The sequence below is a fragment of the Danio rerio genome, chromosome 20 (genome assembly GCF_049306965.1).
Source record: "Danio rerio strain Tuebingen ecotype United States chromosome 20, GRCz12tu, whole genome shotgun sequence".
In the NCBI taxonomy this organism is placed as follows: Eukaryota; Metazoa; Chordata; class Actinopteri; order Cypriniformes; family Danionidae; genus Danio; species Danio rerio.
The window spans coordinates 52,839,143-52,862,500 of NC_133195.1; the positions used below are offsets into that span (position 1 = coordinate 52,839,143).

General features: G+C 39.0%; 2 protein-coding genes across 15 annotated transcripts in view; one reads left to right on the forward strand and one right to left on the reverse strand.

Moving 5' to 3' along the window:
- The window catches only part of col12a1b (collagen, type XII, alpha 1b), a 230,408-nt gene that overhangs the window by 198,338 nt on the left and 8,712 nt on the right, over positions 1 to 23,358 (reverse strand). For 8 of the 14 annotated variants that reach the window (XM_073933729.1, XM_073933732.1, XM_017352646.4 and 5 more), the window contains exons 3-10: positions 20,835 to 20,951; positions 17,548 to 17,691; positions 17,107 to 17,163; positions 13,859 to 14,122; positions 9,554 to 9,718; positions 9,254 to 9,427; positions 8,867 to 9,157; positions 4,949 to 5,551 (exon numbers count right to left, since the gene is read on the reverse strand). The exons of the other annotated variants lie outside the window; for them this stretch is intronic. In XM_073933729.1, coding sequence (XP_073789830.1) covers positions 4,949 to 5,551; positions 8,867 to 9,157; positions 9,254 to 9,427; positions 9,554 to 9,718; positions 13,859 to 14,122; positions 17,107 to 17,163; positions 17,548 to 17,691; positions 20,835 to 20,951 — 1,815 coding nt within the window. The remainder of the gene's footprint in view (positions 1 to 4,948; positions 5,552 to 8,866; positions 9,158 to 9,253; positions 9,428 to 9,553; positions 9,719 to 13,858; positions 14,123 to 17,106; positions 17,164 to 17,547; positions 17,692 to 20,834; positions 20,952 to 23,358) is intronic. 14 annotated transcript variants of the gene reach the window in all.
- LOC141379466 (uncharacterized) overlaps positions 1 to 23,358 on the forward strand; it is a 275,167-nt gene that overhangs the window by 182,323 nt on the left and 69,486 nt on the right. The gene's annotated exons all lie outside the window — the stretch shown is intronic.

Sequence of the window (23,358 nt, forward strand, 5' to 3'; positions counted from 1 at the left end):
AAAAGCTAAGCAAATGACCAAAACAAAAGATTTTGGGGACAAATAAACCTATTAGACTTTACAGAACCAGAGTTTGAAGCGTATATCGACGTACATCTAGACTAGAGATGTTTAACCCTGTTCCTGGAGATCTACCTTTCAGAGCTCATATGGATCAAACTCCCCTTTTTTTAACTACCAAGTGCTCCTTTAGATCCTGCTTAGTTAGTTTAGCTGTGCTTGATCAGGGTTGGGGCTAAACTCTGCATGAAGTTAAATCTCCAGGAACCCAGAGTAGAACCAGAGGCCAACATCCTTCTAAAGCAGTTACAGTCTAAAAATCAGACCCTACTCACTTCTCCTGATGTTCTGAAGCTCTTTCTTAATTGTCAGGCATTCATTTTCATTATTAACAAGTGGCTTACTTGCCTCTTTATTAAGATATTGGCTGTTTATTAGTGCTTATAAAATACATATTCTGTGTGATTCTATTCTATATCCCTAAATCTACCTATACCTTCACCCAGTGGTCACCAAACTTGTTCCTGGAGGGCCGGTGTCCTGCAGATTTTTGCTCCAACCCTAATCAAACACACCTGAACAAGCAAATCAAGGTCTTACTTGGTATACTTGAAACAGCCAAGCAGGTGTGTTGAGGCAAGTTGGAGCTAAACCCTGCAGGGACACCGGCCCTCCTGGACCGAGATTGGTGACCCCTGCCTTAACCGAACTACTACCTTAATAAATATTAATAAGCAGCAAATTAGGAATTTATGAAGGCAAAATGGTTTATTAATAGTGAAAATTGTACCATAAAATAAAACGAGACCAAAATGTTCAAACACAAAGCTGTTGTTTAGCTTTAGAAGAATTTAAACACAACACACGACCACTATTTTTTTATTCTTTTGTGTTTTGTTTTGGTTAAAATGCTCTTTTTTTAACCAGTTTTAGACACTGTTAAATAATCTGTTTTGTGATCCACAAATGAAGCCAGATTTCAAAAAAGGCTAAGCAAATGACCAAAACAAAAGATTGTTGGGTCAAACAAACTTATTAGGCTTTGGTACAAAACCTGAGTTTGAAGTGTATATTGATGTACATCTAGACTAGAGGTGTTTAACCCTCTAGGATATTGGCTGTTTATTAGTGCTTATAAAGTACATATTCTGTGTGATCTTATTCTACATTACTAAATCTACCTAATACCTAAACCGAACTTCTTTCTTAATAAATATTAATGAGCAGCAAAATAGGAATTTTTTTGGGCAAAATGGTTTATTAATAGGGAGAATTGTACTCTAAAATAAAATGAGACCAAAATGTTCAAACACCAAGTTGTTGTTTAACTTTAGAAGACTTTACATGCAACACACGACCACTATTTTTTGGTTCTTTTGAGTTTTTTTTGTTTGTTTTTTGTTTGTTTTTTTGGTTAAAATGCTCTTTTTTTACCAGTTTAAGACACTCTGTTAAATAATCTGTTTTGTGATCCACAAATGAAGCCAGATTTCAAAAAAGGCTAAGCAAATGACCAAAACAAAAGATTGTTGGGTCAAACAAACTTATTATGCTTTGGTACAAAACCTGAGTTTGAAGTGTATATTGATGTACATCTAGACTAGAGGTGTTTAACCCTCTAGGATATTGGCTGTTTATTAGTGCTTATAAAGTACATATTCTGTGTGATCTTATTCTACATTACTAAATCTACCTAATACCTAATCCGAACTACTTTCTTAATAAATATTAATGAGCAGCAAAATAGGATTTTTTTTGGGCAAAATGGTTTATTAATAGGGAGAATTGTACTCTAAAATAAAATGAGACCAAAATGTTCAAACACCAAGCTGTTGTTTAACTTTAGAAGACTTTACATGCAACACACGACCACTATTTTTTGGTTCTTTTGAGTTTTTTTGTTTGTTTTTTTGTTTGTTTTTTTGGTTAAAATGCTCTTTTTTACCAGTTTAAGACACTCTGTTAAATAATCTGTTTTGTGATCCACAAATGAAGCCAGACTTCAAAAGAAGCTAAGCAAATGACCAAAACAAAAGATTGTTGGGTCAAACAATTCAATTAGGCTTTCTTTCAAAACTAAAGTTTGAAGCATATATCGATGTACATCTAGACCAGGGGTGTTTAACCCTGTTCCTGGAGATCTACAGTACCTTCCAGAGTTCAGATGCAACCTTGATCAAACACACCGGTTTTTAACTACCAAGTGCTCCTTTAGATCCTGCTTACTTAATTTAGCTGTGTTTGATCAGGGTTGGAGCTAAACTCTGCATGAAGGTAGATCTCCGGGAACCCAGAGTAGACCCAGAGGCCAACATCCTTTTTAAGCAGTTACAGTCTTAAAATCAGACCCAACTCACTTCTCCTGATGTTCAGAAGTTCCTGCTAAATTCTCAGGCGTTAATTCTCACTATTAGCTAGTGGCTTACCAGCCTCTTTATTAAGATATTGGCTGTTTATTAGTGCTTATAAAGTACATATTCTGTTTGATTTTATTCTACATCCCTAAATCTACCCACAACTACTACCTTAATGAATATTAATGAGCAGCAAATTAAGATTTTAAGTCAAAATGGTTTATCAATAGTGAGAATTGTACCCTAAAATAAAGTGAGACCAAACTTTTCAAACACCAAGCTGTTGTGTGACTTAAGAAGACTTTAAATGCAACACACAACCACTACTTTTTGGTTCTTTTGCGTTTTGTTTTGGTTAAAATGCTCTTTTTTTTACCAGTTTTAGACATTTTTGGGGTCAAACAAACCTATTAGATTTTGGTACAAAACCAGAATTTGAAGCGTATATCGATGAATGTCTAGACCAGAGGTGTTTAACTCAATTCTGGAAATCTACCTTCCAGAGTTCAGATACAACCTGGATCAAACACCCCGGTTTTTAAATACCACGTGCTCCTTTAGATCCTGCTTAGTTGGTTTAGTTGTGTTTGATCAGGGTTGGGGCTAAACTCTGCATGAAGGTAGATCTCTGGGAACCCAGAGTAGACCCAGAGACCAAACAGACCCAGAGACCAACATATTTATAAAGCAGTTATAGTCGTAGGGTGCTTTCACACCTGTAGATTGATTTGTTTTGTTCTGAAACAGAGATTAAAATTGTTACAATGTTTGTTTTGTCCTTGGTTTGGTTAACTTTCACACAGCAAAGTTTCTAAATGGACCGAAATAGTTAAAATGTGTCATGTGTGAGTAAACTTTTATTTTTCAGAGTCCCGCTTAGATGTCATAAGCCGTTATTTTAATTTATGATTATGAGCAATGAGAACATTATAAGTGAAAAGCTGCGCTTTAATTTAAAATGGTGACAGCCACAGACGTCGTCACCATACTGTATATCAATCAGAGGTCAGACTTTCTCATACAGAACCATTGGCTAGAATTATGCATTACAGGCTTTACATTTTGGACAGAAATAACAGATAACAGCTCTCGTTAATAGTTCAGATTGCTTTCACTTTCATATTTAACATGAAATGCACATTGGAAAGAGTCTGGTTTGTTAGTCTAATGGATCATATTGCTTTCTCATGATCCACTCCAGGGTTCGTTTCAACCGAGCCGAGACCACCTCATTTATGCAATGTCGGACCGATTGCCGTGAATAAAAGTTTGATTGCAGTGTTCACGTATGACCAAATGAGCTGAGCTGAGGGGGCAAAAGCACCAGGCTCCGAAACAAACACCTAGGTGTGAAAGTACCCTTAAAACAGGACCCTTGCCACTTCTCATCTTGATGCTCAGAAGCTCTTGCTTAATTCTCAGGCATTAATTCTCACCATCAACTTGTGGCTTACCCGCCTCTTGTTAAGATATTGGTAGTTTATTAGTGCTTATAAAATACATGTTATTCTACATCCCTAATCCTACCCAATACCCAAACCTAACCTACCTTAATAACTACAAACAAGCAGCAAATTAGGGATTTGTTGAGGCAAATGGCTTATCAAGAGTGAAAATTGTACCTTAAAATGAAGTGTGACTTAGGCCCCGTTTACACTAGTGTGTTTTAGTTTTAAAATGCAGTTTTAGATCAAAAACGATTCGCGTCAACACTAGCGTACACCTAGCGTCTCTTAACATATCTCCGTCCACATTACGCCACCAAAAACGTATATCACGTGACCATTCGCGCACTCTGGGCATGCGCGTTCTAGTATAAACAGAAAGCATGTGTCATGCTCGGCATTTGGTTATTGTTAGTCAACAAACGCCAGTTGAACATTAAACACGATGGCAAAGAAAGCAAGAGAGGTGTTTTTAAGGACAGACGACGAGGTCGAGTTGTTACTAAATGTAACAAATGAATCACTGCACAATGGCACCTAAAACAGACAATAGTGCAAACAACGCTTCCATTTCTGTATCTATGTTGTTGTTTACAGTACTGTCTTCCGGTAGTGTTAAAGCCATGTGTATAGTCATGTGATAGGCATAGGATACGCAATACGCAAGGATACGCAATGACACAAAAGCCCCAATCAGGTAGCGAATCTCAGCAGTCCTGTCTCCATTTTCAGATGTCTCAGTTTTTCTTCATCCACACTGAGACAGAACAGCAGCGTTTTAGAATGAAAACGGCCTCTCCAGCGTTTTCAAAACGCTCTGTTTTCGGCACTCGAGAACTCCGGCGTAGTGTGGACGGATGGCGTAACCGTAGCAAAACTTATCGGTTTTAAAGCAAAAACGCTTTAGTGTAAACGGGGCCTAAAATGTTCAAACACCAAGCTATTGTTTGTCTATAATAGTCTCTAAACGCAACACTTAACTATTACTTTTTTACTACATCTTCTAGTAAAGGGCAAGCAAATAGTGTAAAAAGGTGATTTTGGTTCAAATAAGCCTATTAGACTATGAAATGCATATCAATGTACATCTAGACCTACAGACCAACATAATCTAAAGCAGTTCGAGTCTTAAAATCAGATCCTACTCACTTCTCCTCTTGATGTTCAGAAGCTCTTGCTCAATCCTCAGACAGATGGACTGGGTTAGCTCGTTGGAAATCCTCTGGAAAGCATCAAAGTCCTCTACGGTGTACACATGGGTCTCCGCTGGAGGATTAGCAATCGCCTCTAGCTCCGAGCGGACGGCATCTTTCACACCCACTGCAAAAATCTCCACATCAGTGTTCCTGAGCTTAGCAGCTGGATCTTTGAAAGCGTCCGAGGACTTCCCATCAGTGATCAGAATTGTAACGCGTGGTACGTTCTCACGAGCTCCTCTCGTTGCAATAAAAATCCTCTCTCTCACGTACGTCATAGCTTTTCCGGTATTCGTAGAGCCTCCGCGATAGGGGAAGGTTCTCACGGCTTTGACCACGGCATTTAGATCATGGTGGGTATTGAGGTAGAACTCAGTGTATGGGTCTCTGCTATACTGGACCAAGCTGATTTGAACTTTGTTCGGTCCGATGTCAAAAGTGTTGACCAGGACTTCCAAAAAAGCCCGAACTTTAGCAAAGTTTGTAATCCCAATGCTGTAGGAACCGTCCACCAGGAGAACGATGTCGGCTTGTACATCCACCCCCAGGGAACATTCTAGAAGCAAAAAGCTTGCCGGTCAACCTATTGTTTATTCAATGGATTACGGTGGATAGTTGATGAGTATGATCTATAACAGAGAACTGGATTGCTCATGACGCCATATTGGTATGCTACTTTGCGTTCAATCGAATTAATAGGATACTGTATGATTTTAAAAGAGAAAACTTTGCCTGAGGAGACACCTGTTTGGATCTGAAACCTCCATTAGTACTGTCTTACATACTCAAATGGCCTAAACATTAAATTATTATTTATTTTGGATTGTGAAGCATTTCTGGTATCAAGGCAAGGCAAGTTTATTTATATAGCACATTTCATACACAGTGGCAATTCAAAGTGCTTTACATAAACAATAATAAAAGAAACAAGTAAAATAAAAATAAAAACAAATAATAAAAAGGATTAAAAAACAACAACACAAAAACAGGTAAAAAAAAAGACTATCATAAAAAATATTGGGAAGATGATCTAGAAGAATGAAAATATCTTGCTTCTGTTCTTGGTTAATAGTAGGCGGGAGTAATTGATTATTTGTGAAATTACCTGGTGGCCTGATGGTCAACAATCTGGCCTGCCATCTAGAATCTGGCCTGCCCTTCCCTCTTCACTAGGCCCACACGGAATCAGCATGCGCAGATTTTCCGCAGATTTTCCGCAGAATTCCGCAGATTTTTACCCCATTATTATTTCTGTTTATTTACTTGAGTAAATGTGTAAATCTAAATTTAATCAGTTTTTATTCAGTAATTCATTACTTTTTATTTAATATATTGAGGTTTTAGTTATGATACTCTGCTGAATACTCCCAAAATAATTCCGCAGAAATCCGCAGATTTTTACTAAAATTTTCCGCAGAAATAGAAAAAACGTCCGCAGATTCCGTCTGGCCCTACTTTTCACTTACTGATTGCCACACCCTTAACCAATCCCCCAGCCTCCTCGTCTCCCCACTTTGACTTACCGATCACCGCACCGCCTAAACCCCAATCCACCATCAACCTCCCACCTCCCCATCGCCCCCCACACTCCACCCAGCTATTCACTTACAGATTGCTTAGGTGGCTTCAGGTACAATAAATTTCCCAGCTGAAACTACTATCCCAGTCCGCTCCTGATGGCAATACAATTTAAAAAGCATAACAGTAAATCGTATTTGTATATGGCTCTTTACACCTGCTTTAAAAAGAGACATTATTTCGAATTGTACCCATGACGTGATTTTGTTATTGGAGTATATTATTAAATGTTGTATTATATTATTAAAAGTTGCTATGAAATGGAAGTTAAGATTATCCATTTTTTGCTATCCTGGGATGCGTTTCCTAAAACCATAGGTAGCCAACTAACGTCGCAAGTTCAGTCATTACAAACAAGTTCATTGATTTGGCATTTCCCAAATACATCGTTCCAACGAACATTCGCAAACTGCATCACAAACTTGTACGTTTTCAACTACACCTCTAGAGCTGTAGTTAGAAACATAGCTCCTGGTTGTGTTCTATTCCCAGTTACCCCCCTATGCCCTATTCATTTAGAATATTCTAATGTTTAAACTTCGATTGATTGAAAAACAAACATTAAAATCATTTATTTTAAGTAAATTTTTTTTGCTTTTAAAGTATTTTCACAGTTCAGTTTTAGCGATCTTCATATTGACAATTGTGCTCCCTTTGCAGTGCACTTTGAAAACATTTACACCATTTTGAATGCAGCAGTGGCTCATGACGAAAGCTATAGATGACCTATTATTTAAATGTGGAATTTAAATTATGGCTCCATTTACATAACGTCAATGAGACGTAAATTACGTTACATCTCTTTGTGAAAAAAGAAGTATAGCATACATTAGTGGTAGGTTATTTATTAAGATATTAATCTGTAATGTAGGCTGACATGACATGGGCCTGTTGGTTAGAGATTTTCTGCAATGGTTTGAACGAGTCAAGTTGTAAAAAAGTAGACAAAAAAAACAATATCCAACTAATAATAATAATTATTATCTGTTTTCACAAAGTTATTATTATTATTATGTTTATTATTATTATTATTATTATTATAAATAAGTAGGATTTTTTCTTTTCTTTTTAAATGGCCTACTGTAAATTACAACCATTAGCCTAACGATTTATATATGAGATTAGAGTGCTAGCAAAGTGGTTTTATGTTTTAGAATAGAATATGGAATATTCTCAATAATATTTGTAAAGGAAACATAAGTAATATAGAAACTGAGTTCATGTTTATACCAAAACAATTTTTTTTAAATGTGTGTGCATGTAAAACAATATAATTTGCATTAAAAAATGGGGATTTTCTCAAAAGAAGATGTAACTACCCCATTTAGAGCATCATTATGGGCGTTTTACGTTAGAACTAGGCCCACACGGAATCTGCGCACGCCAAATTCCGCATATTTCTGCAGATTTTTAGCTCATTATTAATTCTGTTTATTTGCTTGAGTAAATGTGTAAATCTGAATTTATTCAGTTTTTATTCAGTAATTCATCACTTTTTATTTAATATATTGAGGTTTAAGTTATGATACTCTGCTGGATACTCCCAAAACAATTCCTGTAGAAATTAGTAGATTTTTACCAAAATTCTCAGCAGAAATAGCAAAAAATGTCCGCAGATTCCATCTGGCCCTGGTTATAACTGACGTGGTTCAAATGATGGATCTGCAACAGAGAAACTACAGGTTTTGGGAAACACTCGTCATTACATCGTTCTTTTCCCAAATGGCGGTCTGTCGGTCTGTCGGTCAGCTGGTAAGCGCAAAAAGAAACTGCGTCATACCGCCCGTAGTGTTTGTTTTAAAGGCAAAATGCAGCCATCCATTCCTCTGGCTACATAATTCGCAATCTTTAGAAATGTATATAGGGGTACTTTTCTTTTTCAAAACATTTCTAAACATAATAGTTTTAATAACTAATTCCTAACCGACGACTTCTTTTAATCTTTGACATGATGACAGAACATGAAATTTTACTAGACACTTTTCAAGACACTCAAATTCAGCTTAAAATGCAATTTAAAGGCTTAACTAGGTTAATTAGGTAAGTTATTGTGTGGTTATGGTAAATAAATAAGCTTAAAGTGAACCTGCCATACACTTTAGGGAACATTTTGTCTTGTTTTCAAGCTGTACCGCAAGCCATTTTTGACTGATCCCTGTAGCGCAGACGTTGTAGCCCTCTATCAGTAGGGAATAGTAAGATGGCGGATCAATACCTTCATAGCATCTCAGCAGTTTATAACGCAATGAGCAATCCAGTCATTATAAGATCAACGTTGTAGACTCTTTCTTACCTAATGATACCTTCAAGGGTTGAGTTTTCTCCATTGCCATAACTGCCTCGCTGGGCGTCAGACCTTTAAGTGCAAACAAGCTAATCTCATACTCTGTATCAGGAGACAAATCCCTCACATTCACGGAGGTCTGAGTCGGCCCAACATACAGCTCCTGGCGCTTGCTGCCGGCCAACATGGGAACCATCTGCACCTTGTATCCAGTCACTTCCCCAATAGATGCATCCCAAGTCACCCGCATTGACTTGGACGCGACCTCTGTGACTTGCAAGTTTGACGCTGGTTCAACGACTGCAAAATAAACAGAAAAAGGAGCCATGTTTAATGCGTGGGGTTGTGTTTAGTAAACCCGCTGCGGCAGGTTTACACTTGTTATTGTTTGTTTACCTTCCTCTCCGCTAGCCAGCGAGTTAAGCTGGTCGTCCACACTGCTGCACACCTGCGCGATGAACGATTTCTCCACAGCTTTGATCATGTCGAAGTTTGGCACCGTGTACACGTGCGTTCTGTAGGGCGTTGAAGACATTTGCTTTAACTCTTCCTCATCTGCTTCTTTGATCCCTGAATGAAAATAATAAATAAGAGCATGAGATTCCTTTCAAGGATTTCTTCGGGGCAGATGGATTTCTTAGTAAGCTTCCCAGTTCTGTGAGAAAGCAGGATAAGCAATGATGAACGACCACATACCCAATGTGAAGAGTTCCACTCCAGCGTTCTTTAACTTCTTGGCGTAACCCTCCACGGGGTCCTGAGATTTCCCGTCTGTGATAACAACAGCTACTCTGGGGAATCCCTTACGGGCACCGGCGGCCTCTGTGAACATGTTTTTCAGCAGGTAATCCAGGGCTTCACCTGTACAAAAGATGAATTGAAATGCACATGATTACTATGTTGTTAAGGAGTAATACAAGATTTCCACTCTATTCAAAATATCAAAATACCTGACTTTTCTTTGATTTTCAAAACAAAATTTTCATGACCTGCTTGCCACAGATTTAAATATAAATAAATATTTTAAAATAAGCCTCTCCTGCTCACAAAGGCAGCATTTATTTCATCAAAAATACAGTACAAATTGTAAAATTGTGAAATGTTATTGCACTATAAAATAACAGTTCGAAAGTAGTTTATCATTTAAATATTATCATTTATTCCAATGATTTTAACAACCCAAGCTCACTCTGAAAACATAGCCCCGCGGATGTTTCTGGAGACGGCGTTTTACGTGGCCGGAGATACGCATGGCTGCATTTTTTATTTTTTTTTAATCGAGCGAACGCTGCGGAGCGGTAACGGCAACGACCAGGATTGAGTTCGGGGAAGAGCGGTTCCAGAAATCAGGTAAGATGAAAAACAGAATCCAAAAAAATAAAAGCGAACGAGTTCGCGACGGGGCGAGATCCGAAAACGTGGTCAAAATCAGACGATGGCCGCCCGGTCGATTGTTCAGTCGTTCAGCCAGTCAGTCAGTAGGACGGCCGCTCTACAGTGGCCTCTGGCAGCTTTTCACGCGAGAACAGCACCGCCGCGAACGGTGCGCGCTCCCGAGAGGCGTCCGAGACGCAATAAAGCGTGAACAGCGGCCTCTCGTGGATTCGCGAAAACAAAAACTGCTCGAATACGTACCTCCCAGGACGTATTTCGCGGTCTTCAGAAACGTCCGCAGGGCTACGTTTCCACAATGAGCCCGGGTTGGATTTTAAAGATGAATTTTCAGCTTTATTACTCCAGTGTTTAGAGTAACATAATCCTTCAGAAATCACTCTATTATTAATTATTATTATTATTATTAATAGTAATAAAAGCAATAATGACGAGTAATAGTTTAATTTCAAACTACACACAATACAAAATACAAAAGCTGTTTTTTTTTGTTTTGTTTTTTTAGAAATATTTAACAATATAACATTTTCTTTACATCTAATAAATGCCACCTTGATGAACAGAATAATTTTCTTAAAAAAAAAAAACATGAAAGAAAACCTGACACCAAACGTTTGACCGGTACTGTGTGTGTGTGTGTGTGTGTGTGTGTGTGTGTGTGTATATATATATATATATATATATATATATATATATATATATATATTTATTTATTTATACATATATATATATATATATATAGACATATATATATATATATATATATATATATATATATATATATATATATATATATATATTATACATATATATATATTGTGAATGCAGACCATATACTGGCACTGGTGAGAAGAATCTATTGAATAAAGTAAATGGGTCCTATCATACACCCGGCGCAATAGGCGCAAGACGTGTTTGCCCTGTCGTATTGCTACATTCAGACCAACGCAACCTTACTTTTCCTGTTTTCTGCCACGTTGTTTAATTAGCAAATCCATTTTCACCGCTTTGTGGACTCATGGGTGTTCTGAACTGGAAAAGAGGTGTGTTAAGGCGCATTGTTGGCACATTGCTATTTTGAGGAACTAAAATAGACTGCGCAATAGACCAGCGGAAGGCAGATCTAAAGTCTAGCGCAAAGCGCATTAGTTGTGCGCCTCACTTACACTTTACTTAATACACACAGGATGTACAGCAAAACACAAATATCTTTACAAATGAAAAAGAATTGGGCAACGCAGTGGCGCAGTAGGTACTGCTGTCACCTCACAGCAAGAAGGTCGCTGGTTCGAACCTCAGCTCAGCTCAGTTGGCGTTTTTGTGTGGAGTTTGCATGTTCTACCTGCGTTCGCGTGGGTTTCATCCGGGTGCTCCGGTTTCCCCCACAGTCCAAAGACATGCGGTACAGGTGAATTGGGTAGGCTAAATTGTCCGTAGAGTATGAGTGCGTGAATGAATGAGTGTGTGGATGTTTCCCAGAGATGGGTTGCAGCTGGAAGGGCATCCGCTGCATAAAAATGTGCTCAATAAATTGGTTCATTCCGCTGTGACGACCCCAGACTAATAAAGGGACTAAGCCGACAAGAAAATGAATGAATGAATGAATGAATGAATGAAAAAGAATTACAGGATTAAAATATTACAAAAATTATTATTTTCTACATTAAATATAAACACCACTGCCTCCATGCCTTCTTCATCTCGGGGGGGCTTTTTTCAGTTTAGTCATGACAATCTGCTTTTGAATAATGTTATTATTATTAAAAGTAGTATTAATTATATGCAAATTTATATTAGTTTTATTAAAAACAAGCTTAGATTTGTCCACAAGTCAGGTTTTGAACATATAGGGCATAAGAACAGGATGCGTCTTTGGATATAACTCAGTTATTTGACCACACTTTGTTACTATTGTTTATTTATTTGTTTGTTGGAAAATAGAACTGAATTTAGAAATAGTTTTGAAACAAATCTTTGTGCTTAAAAACAAAATCAATTATGTATAGGCTAATGGATGTCTGCATACAACATTTCTTATCCACGAAAGAGAAAGTGAAAGTAAAGGCAGATTGGAGAAGGCTCATTCTTTATCCTCTTGCTGCAGATAGTCTGTTTAACTGTTTTCTCTCTAGTAAAGTGTTCAGTTTTTCCACTTACAGTCCGCCATGTAAATAGCGAATGCGCCATGGCGCCACACAACTGACTCTTAAAGGGAATGGAAGATGAGACTCTAATTGGCTTAATCTCAAAGCACACCTATAACTCATTAAAAGAATAAGCTTAACCCTGTTAGACCATGCATCGCAGCGCAGAGCGTATTTTTCAGTCTTTAAAATAGCAAAAGTGGATTAGGACATGCCCTTAATGCTTTGCGCCTAGATCGTTTAAATAGAGCCCTATCTTTTTGTTTTATGTGTGCACAAAAGAATTTATCATTGATAATATGGATTGTATAATAAGAATAAGAAGTATAAGGATTGATAATATTCCAGTGAAGGGATATGGTCTGTTTTGAGAAAGTTTTTTGGTATTTTCCTGGTATTTGAACATCTCTGGATTATTCCAGCAGACACACAATGTCATAAGATGTTAATATCAAGTTAGATTTAGGTTTTGATGTCAGGTGACCTAAATTCAATGTCTAGTCAGCGTCTAATGTCATTTTGACGTCCAATACGACGCTAAATGATGTTGACATTGGGTTGATTTTAGATCCAACACTGAGGCAACATCTTAAAAAAAAAATCATATTGGCGTCACATACTGACATTAATTCGTCAAGTTTGGCAACTAAAATCCAACGTCTGGTAGACGTCATAGTGGTAAAGTCCACACAACGTCAAGCTGTAAAATTATTAGATGTTGATATTTGGTTGATTTTAGGTCGGACATGGACATCGAACTGACGTTAGGTTCTGGTGTCAACACGATTTTCATTTCCAAACAAACTGCAATGTCCCCACAATGTTGGGGTACAACAGTGGTCTCAAACTCAAGGGCCACAGCTCTGCATAGTTTATCTCCAACCACCTCCAACTCACACCTGGTTAATAGTCTATAATAATCTTGAACACCTTGGTTATTTAGATCATCTGTGTTTGATTATGGTTAGAGCAAAACTGTGCAGAGCTGCGGCCCTCCATTGAATCGAGTTTGAGACCTATGGGTTACAACATCAATCTGACGTCATGTGTTGTCTTTGGAGGATGAGAGAGCTCTCAGATGTCATCTAAAATCTTAAATTGTGTTCTGAACATGAATGAAAGTCTCTTTTGATTGAAACAACACAAGAGAAAGTAAGTTTTGGTTTGGACTAACAGTTTGCCAGTTGATGAGCATGACAGAGAAAAATATGGAGCTGGAAAATAACCTAACCATAACAAGAGGCATGAAATAACGTCCTAAAAATGCCATGGACAAATTACATTTTGATAAAGGGAAACTAAAACTTGTAACCTGGTATACCATAACTTGGACGAATAAACATTTTTCTGACTTTCAGTGTCTCAAAATCCTTTTAATATTCCGTGATATTGTGCATGACCCTTGGGAACCCTTATATTATTATGCGTAGGTCTCAGTTTGAATGCATAAGTGTTAATGTGGTACCTGTCATGGTGTTTCCACCCTTGTATGGCAGATTGTTAATGGCTCTGAGTAGATCGACCCGTCTGAAGTGCTGGTTAAGGTTAAACTCAGTTCTGGTGTCGGTGCTGTACTGAACAACACCCACTCGAGTCTTGTCCTCTCCCAAGTCAAACGCGCCAGCCAGGGCTGCGATGAAGTTGCGAATGAATTTGAAGTTTTCTCGTCCGACACTCCAAGAGCCGTCCACCAGGAACACAAGGTCAGCAATGGCACCTATTGAGCATTCTAGGGAGACATTATGAGAGGTCAATGAGTCAAATCTGTGCCCTGGACACATTTGAAAATACATAAACCACTCAAATATAAACACATTTGACAAAAAACTCAATGTCTAAGTGGATTTTAAATTCCAGAAATATACCATGCATATGATTTAGTAAGATTTTTTAATGTTGGACAAATAGCTTTGTTGATGCACCTTAAGCCTGATTTATACTTCTGCGTCAAGTGACCGGCGTAACCCACGGCGCATGCAACGCGCGTAGCTGTGCATTTATATTTCTGCGCGCTGTCTCTGTTGGTCTGCATTAACACTTCCGAAACGCTAGTTGGCAGTGAGGTGTAAATCTTCCTCTGTGTCGAGTTTCTTCGCTGCTTTTTTGCGTTCCCTGAACACTTCCGGGATGTACAAGTGGCTCAAACTTGCTCATTTTGATGCAGGAACTGGCGGACGTGCAACAACTTTAACTATGAGGTAAACACAAAACAAAACTTTCCATCAGGAGCTCCTTCACAGGACTCCACACTTGTAAACAATCGCTCACGCCAGTCGCGCGGCTCTCGGTCCCGCCCAGACTCGTCAGCGCTACCAAGCCGACCAATTACAGAGCTTGCGCTACGCCTTGTTGCGGTGTGTAGTTAAATTTTTTGAGAGGTGCACGTCAGTGACGCCGATGGCCACGGCGAAGGGATATGCGTCAGCGCCATAGCATACGCCGGCGTTTGACGCAGAAGTATAAATCAGCCTTTAGGCAGTAATTACAGCCTCAAGTCTTATTGAATATGATGCCACAAGCTTGGCACACCTGTCTTTGGGAATTTTTGCCCATTCCTCTTTGCAGTACCTCTCAAGCTCTATCAGGTTGGATGGGAAATGACTGTGTACAGCCATTTTCAGATCTCTTCAGAGATGTTCATTAGAATTGAGGTCTGGGCTCTGGCTAACCCACTCCAGAACTTTCACCGAGCGTTTGTGAAGCCCCTTCATTGATAATTTGGCGGTGTGCTTTGGGTCATTGTCCTGCTGAAAGATGAACAGTCACCCCAGTCTGAGGTCAAGAGCACTCTGAAGCAGGTTTACATTCAGGATGTCTCTGTACATTGCTGCATTCATCTTTTCCTCTTTCCTAACTAGTCTTCCAGTTCCTGCTGCTGAAAAACATCCCCAGAGCATGATGCTGCCACCACCATGCTTCAATGTAGGGATGGTATTGGCCTGGTGATGAGCGGTGCCTGGTTTTCTCCAAACATAACGCCTGACATTCATTACAAAGAGTTCAATTTTAGTCTCATCAGACCAGAGAATTTAGTTTCTTATGGTCTGAGAGTCCTTCAGATGCCTTTTGGCAAATTCCAGGCGGGGAGTGGCTTCCGTCTGGCCACTCTACCATACAGGCCTGAGTGGTGGATTGCTGCACAGATGGTTGTCCTTCTGTAAGGTTCTCCTCTCTCCACAGAAGAACGCTGGAGCTCAGACAGTGTGACCATCAGGTTACTCATCACCTCCCTGACTAAGGTCCATCTCGCCCGATCACTCAGCTTAGATGGCCGGCCAGCTCTAGGAAGAGTCCTGGTGGTTCCAAACATCTTCCACTTATGGATAATGGAGGCCACTATGCTCATTGGAACTTTCAGAGCAGCAGAATTGTTTCTGTAACCTTCCCCAGCCTTGCACCTCAAGACGATTGTCTCGGGGTACTACAGACAATTCCTTTGTCTTCATGATTGGTTTGTGCTTTGACATGCACAGTCAACCCTGGAACCTTATATAGACAGGTGTATGCCTTTTCAAATCATGTCCAATCAACTGAATTGAGCACAGGTGCACTCCAATTAAGCTGCTGAAACATCTCAAGAATGATCAGTGGAAACAGAATGTACCTTAGGTCAATTTAGAGCTTCACGGCAAAGGCTGTGAATACTTAATGTATGTACATGTGATTTTCAGCTTCTTTTTTTTTTTTATAAATTTCCAAAAATTTCAAAAAACTATTTTTTCACATTGTCATTATAGGGTATTGTGTGTTGAATGTTGATGAAATAAATTAATTTAATCCATTTTGGAATAAGACTAACATTAAAAATGTGGAAAAACTCAAGCCCTGTGAATACTTTCCGAATGCACTGTACACGTATGCTTGACTGTTTGTCAAATTATGAAGCAAAAAAAAAAATGAAGGGGATCACCCTTGCATAATAGCTTAACATTTATCTATTACACAACACACATCGTTCACAACTCATTCTCTATTGATTCATGAGTTGCGTCTCTATATAAGGAATCTTATTAGGCAAGTCATGTCAAGTCACTCCCTCTCGCTCTCTTGAACTCCATTAATCCTAATCCTCCATACACTTTTAATCTTGCAGTCGAAAAACGATTTAAGGAATTTGCTGCCGTTGAGCAGATTGAGTCTGCAATGTCTTTGGTGAGATATTGGCAAACCCTTACGGTAGACGGGACAGGACAAGAAGTTGCTGACATGCCTTTCTTTATTGCTGTAATTAGATTCGCTTATTTTCCACTTGTGCCAGCACTGTGAATGGGTTTTGTTAGCGGGTCGTCTGCACAGGACATGCTAACTAACCATTTTGGTATTTGGGGTTGGAGGGTTTGGATTTTCCACTTCTGCTTAATGTAGGAAAGTAAAGCTGTTCACCTTCATCTGGAGGACAAGGCCGCAACGCTCTTGTAAAGAGAAGAGTTGTAAAGCTTTTCCACTTTCTGCATTGCACAAAGTTTGGGGGGTTTGTTTTAAAATCAGGCGCAAAGGGACCACTTACAAACTCTCGCCCAAAAGCCACGCTGGAAACGTTGGCTCAATTTCTCATGTCTGGAAAACTTAATGCTGACTAAACAAGCTAAATTGTTATCAGCAATCATATATTTGGAAAAGAAAGACAGGCATGGGCACATTTGCCTATTGACTGGTGTGGAAACTCTCAATAAAACAGAGCAATGGAAAGAGCCTGGAGGTGTGTGTACTTACTGACTGCATCTGAGACCTGAGGTTTCCTGGTCCCTCCTTCAAAACCGCTTGATTGGACTTAAAGCAGACATAAAAAAACACATACAAAAGTCAATGAAGATTCATGTAAAGACATTTAAAAAATGAATTTCCATCCCTTCTTTAGTAGTTTGTGAATATTTAAAGGAATAGTTCACCAAGGAATTAAAGAAACTTTTAAAGGTTTGAAACCACATGAAGGACAGTAAATTATAAGGTAATTTTCGCTTTTGGGTGAACTACAGTAACTCTTTAATAGAAATTACAATCACAAATGGCCATTTCGACTTTAAACTACTTCAGAAAAAGTAAATAATCACAGAAAACCATGTATTAAATATTATTTCACAAATGAAATCAACCATGACTGCGGTCTCCATGCATTAACGGCATACTCAGGCAATACAATAGATTTCCACTTACTTGTAATTTGACCAGAGATCGGTATACTCTCTTCTGATCCCAAATATGACGTTATCGTGACAACATAATCCACATCGGGAGTCAGATCTCTGATAGATGTTTTGGTTGAGGTGGGAGAAAGTGTAAATTCTTTAACAGGCTCTTCTGCAGAGACAAGGGAGACAAGGGAACATTTGCAATGTACTGTACAAGGTTAAAACGCCACATCTTGATATACATTCAACGTCAAGATAACATCTTTATTTATAAGTAGATAAATCTAGTCTAGACACACAAAAGCTGGATTAGGGAATCATTAATGACTTCCCAAGACAAGTGATGAGTAACAGTCCAGGTTTAAATCATTTCTAAAAGGGCACGCCAGAACGCATTTCCCAACAGTTGCCTGTGGCGGTGAGTTTAAAGGTTACTTGTCGTTTACCAGATGCTTTCTTATCGCAAGCAAAAGCACATCTACAACAGGGATGGTTCCCCACCAAGCAGCCTGAGGCTAAAGGAACACTACTGTTTTTGGAAACAGCCTATTTTTACAAAAACCCAAGAGTTAAAGAGTAGAGTAGTACAATTTTTGAGGAATTTAGACAATCTCCGGCTCTAGTGGAAGCACTTTTAGCTTAGCTTAGCATAGATTATTGAATCAAATTAGACTGTTAGCATCTTAATAAATAATGACCAAAAACTTTAGTTAATTTTTCTACTTAAAGCTTGACTCTTCTGTAGTTCTATCATGTACTAAGGCCAATGGAAAATGAAAAGTTGACTAGGAACTATACTCTCATTCTGATGTAATAATCAAGAAACTTTGCTGTCGTACCATGGCTGGAGCCGTGCAATGATTTTACGCAGTGCCTAAAATTAGCAACTTCCGTCAATATAACAAACATGACCACCTGCTTAACAGGAACCATGCCTGGCAACCATGGAGACATTTTTGAGAGATGATTCAGAACTATTTTCAGGCAGTGCATAATATCTCATTGCCCTTGCTGCAGCCATGGTCCGGCACCAAAGTTCTCTGATTATTATAAGAGTAATAGTCAAAGTCCTTCTCAAGGAAAGTCTGTTCACTCGATGGCCATATTTGCAACTCCCAAGGGCAGTATATCCAAGACCAAACTCCTATCTGAATGAATGGGGGAATCCTGAAATCTCGAAAACTGCAAGCTAAACTCACAGTTAAATTACATATTTCAAATCAGCAACAAAATCTGAAGTGATCTTTCTTATTAGTTGTTATTTAACTTCCGCCAAAATAACCAACATGACCACCTGCTTATACAGGGAGTACGCCTTGCAACCATGGAGACTTTTTAAGGGGTTGATTCAGAACTATTTTCAGGCAGTGCATAATATCTCATTGCCCTTGCTGCAGCCATGGTCCGGCAGCAAAGTTCTCTGATCATTATAAGAGTAATAGTCAAAGCCCTGTTTAAGGAAAGTCTGTTCACTCGATGGCCCTATTTGCAACTCCCAAAGGCAGTATATCCAAGACCAAACTCCTATCTGAACAAACAGAGGAATCCTGAAATCTCAAAAACTGCAAGCTAAACTCACAGTTTAATTACATATTTCAAATCAGCAACAAAATCTGAAGTGATCTTTCCCATTACTGCTGTTGTTTAACTTCCTTTAATATAACCAACATGACCACCTCTTTATACAGGGAGTACGCCTTGCAACCATGGAGACTTTTTGAGGGTTGATTCAGAACTATTTTCAGGCAGTGCATAATATCTCATTGCCCTTGCTGCAGCCATGGTCCGGCAGCAAAGTTCTCTGTTCATTACAAGAGGAATAGTCAAAGTGCTTTTCAAGTAAGGTCTGTTCACTCGTTGGCCATATTTGCAACTCCCAAGGGCAGTATATCAGCTAAGCTCACAGTTAAATTACATATTTCAAATCAGCAACAAAATCAGAAGTGATCTTTCCCATTACTGCTGTTGTTTAAGCTTTACTTACATTTCAAACAAGTAATTTACAGTTTGCGCCAACTTCTGGGCATTCGCAAACACTGGAAGAACAAAACTTTGGTAAAGTATGGAGGATAACATTGGAAGATCGTGATAACTGATAGGATGTGCTGTAAAGTTTTTTTTTCTCCTGTCAAAAACAATGCAGGCATGTAGTGATCGCCAAATGTCAAAGCTTGATGTCACAAACAAGTGAATCTTCAGATTCCTGCTCAGAACTGTATGGCTATGAAGTTTGGCGATTGGAAATTTCAACCGGATGGTGGGACATTCGTTGATGTAGCCGCCATACTAAGAGTTGCCCTTTTCCCCATTCATAGTAATGCTAGTGAGCCATCTTTGTATACCCCCCGCTGAAAAAAACAGCTTAAACCAGCCAAGGCTGGCTGGCTGGTTTTAGCTGGTCGACCAGGCTGGTTTTAGAGGGGTTTTGGCCATTTCCAGGCTGGTTTCCAGCCATTTCCAGCCTGGTCTTAGCTGGTCAGGCTGGGAGATGACCAGCTAAAACCAGCTTGACCAGCTTAGCCAGGCTGGGAGCCTAGCCAAAACCAGCTATGTCCAGCTTAAACCAGGCTGGTCAAGCTGGTTTTAGCTGGATTTAGCTGGTCATTTTCCAGCCTGACCAGCTAAGACCAGGCTGGAAATGACTGGAAACCAGCCTGGAAATGGCCAAAACCCCTCTAAAACCAGCCTGGTCAACCAGCTAAAAACCGCCAACCAGCCTAGGCTGGTTTAAGCAGGATTTTTCAGCAGGGTGTAGTCTTTAGTGTAGTTCCTAGCCATATCAGCATAGAAAATAGCAACTTTTCCTTTTCTACTGGTCTTAGTACTCAATAGAACTACAAAAGAGAAATTATTGAATCTCTTTGGTCATTTTTTTTATTGAGATGCTAATGGTCTAATCCAATTCAATAATCTATGCTAAGTTAAGCTAAAAAATGCTCCCTCCAGACCCAGAGACCAACTGAATGGATTCATAAATGGTAAAACTCAACTGTTTAACTCTTGGGAGTAGTAAAATGAGCCTATTTTCAATAAAAAAGTGGAGTATTCCTTCAACCCTGGCAGGTCCGAGCAACCCTTAGTTGGAGCCAGACCTTTTTAATAGTTATTAACAAAGCATACACGCTGAAAAAACAATATAATGACATTTATCCATTAAGCCACTCACACCTCCCTCCCCTGTGGTATGCAATAGGGGGGATGGGGGGTGGCAAATTGTCAATTGCCATTAGGAAACTCTGACATCAAATATCTGCTTTGATTCTGAAGTAAACCTAGAGGCAACTGTTTTCATGCTGGTGTATTCTCACCCACCTGTATCTGACGTCACTTGTACTCTGAAGCCATCAACCCTTGACAGCGGTTGCTTCCATGTCATTTGCACCGTGTTTTCATTTAATATCTTAAACCTCAAGTCTGACGGAGGCATTACTGTGGAAAGAGAAGGCGAATCAAGTTATCTCCAAGAAACCATTCCAAAATCTGTATTTATGAGAAGTGCGCACAGGTTTATGGACGAAATCCCAACAGTGGAGATCATTGTTGGGGAAGGACTCAAGGCAACATGGAACAAACGTGGACGACGGCCATTTTGGGTCAAAATGACATCTGTTTGAGCTGTCTGACCGCAGGGCCATTGACTACTCAAGCATAGACACGTAAAGCACGTTCCACAAAGATCTCAAGAAAACATTACACTGGGCCATAACTCACAACGGGCATGCAGTTACTGCAGTCAACAGCTAGACGCGCTACATTGAACTGCTTCATCACAGATACACTACCTGACAAAAGTCTTGTCGCAAATCCAAGTTTTAGGAACAACAAATAATTTCTTGACTTCTAGTTGATGATTTGGTATCAGAGGTGGCTTATATGAAAGGCAAATGCCTCTAGATTACTCTTATTTTCCTTAAATAAAATATGATCATGCCTTGATTTTTAATGATTTAATTAGGAGAGTAAGGTCTGACTTTGCTTTGACAAAAGTCTTGTCACTGAACAGAAATAATGTCCAGTATAGAATATAAAGTCATGCTGCAGTGGAGACAGAATGAATATTGTGTCTGACTCCATCATGAGCTTGGAGGACTGCATCCATACATCTCTGCAATCACTCAAATCACTGATTAATAAAGTCATCTGGAATGGCAAAGAAAGTGTTCTTGCAGGACTCCCAGAGTTCATTAAGATTCTTTGTGTTCATCTTCAATGCCTCCTCCTTCATCTTACCCCAGACATGCTCAATAATGTTTATGTCTGATGACTGGGCTGGCCAATCCTGGAGTACCTTGACCTTCTTTGCTTTCAGGAACTTTGATGTGGAGGCTGAAGTATGAGAAGGAGCGCTATCCTGCTATAGAATTTGCCCTCTCCTGTGGTTTGTAATGTAATGGGCAGCACAAATATCTTGACACCTCAGGCTGTTGATGTTGATCATCCACTCTGCAGATCTTTCGCACACACCCATACCTAATGTAACCCCAAACCATGATTTTTTCCTTCACCAAACTTGACTGATTTCAGAGAGAATATCGGGTTCCTGTAGGTCTTCTGCAGTATTTGTGATGATTGGGATTCATCTGAAAAATCCACTTTCTGCCACATTTCCAAATGATCAACTAGAAGTTATTAGTTGTGGCTTTTACAACTGGGATCGACAACAAGATCTTTGTCAGGTAGTGTAGACATCGAGTACATTTACATGGACAACAATACTTAATATGATTAAGAACATACTCTGATTAAGAGCCTACCTTATAAACCAGGAGTGGGGAACCTTTTTTCGATCAACGGACATCTACATTTTTGAGACATCGTTTAGGGGCCATACTAAATTATTGAACATACTGTATAAATCGTTTCCCAGAGATGGGTTGCGGCTGAAAAGGCATTCGCTGCGTAAAAACATGCTAGATGGGTTGTCGGTTCCTTCCGCTGTGGTGACCCCAGATTAATAAATGGACTAAGCCGAAAAGAAAATGAATGAATGAATGAATGACTGTATATATCACTAACCTCTCTAATGAGATGGTTGGAACTGCTTCTCTTTTTATATTATAAACATGGATTTTTGTGACTTATCATGGATAAGTCATAATCAAACTAAACAGTACTTAAAATAAGACATGGTGTATTACTATTTTAGTTGCATAACTGAAGTGCAGTACAGACATGTAAACCTCGCAATCAAACCATTACCAAACTATCGTATTACTTTTCGCTACATTTTGCGATGAAACGCACACATGGCAGTTGTCCGGCATTTGACGACTAATAAACGAGAATGGCTTCAAGCAAGAGAGAGCACATTTTTGGTAAACGGGAAAAAGATGACTATGCTAAGAATTCTGGAAGAACATAACACTATGAAGAGCCTTGACTTTGTCATGGGGGAATGAATGAAATGTTAGTGAATGAAATGGCAGAGGTGGCCTCATGCTTGAAAATTTGTATCCGACGTCATCTGTTTGCACACACACTCTAAAAAATAACTCAAGAGGTCTGTTACCAGTACATACTTTAATACATTGTTGTATCTTAAAAATTCTAAATTGCTGATTTGATTAAAACTTTTAAGTTGTCTGAATAATTTTATTAAGTTTTCACAACAGGAAAATATTGCTAATTACATCACCTAAAAATGCAGCTAATTTAAGGGTAAATATGTCTGCCAGTTAGTTTGAAACAATATTTAACTAGTGGCAACCCAAAGAAATTTGGTTAATTTTATTTTTTTTCTACAAAAATTGAGTTCTGGATTTCAAAGCTCCTCCCCCTCTGAACAAGCAAGAAGCAAGTCTGGACAAGTTTTAGGCAGACTGTTTGGCACAAAGAA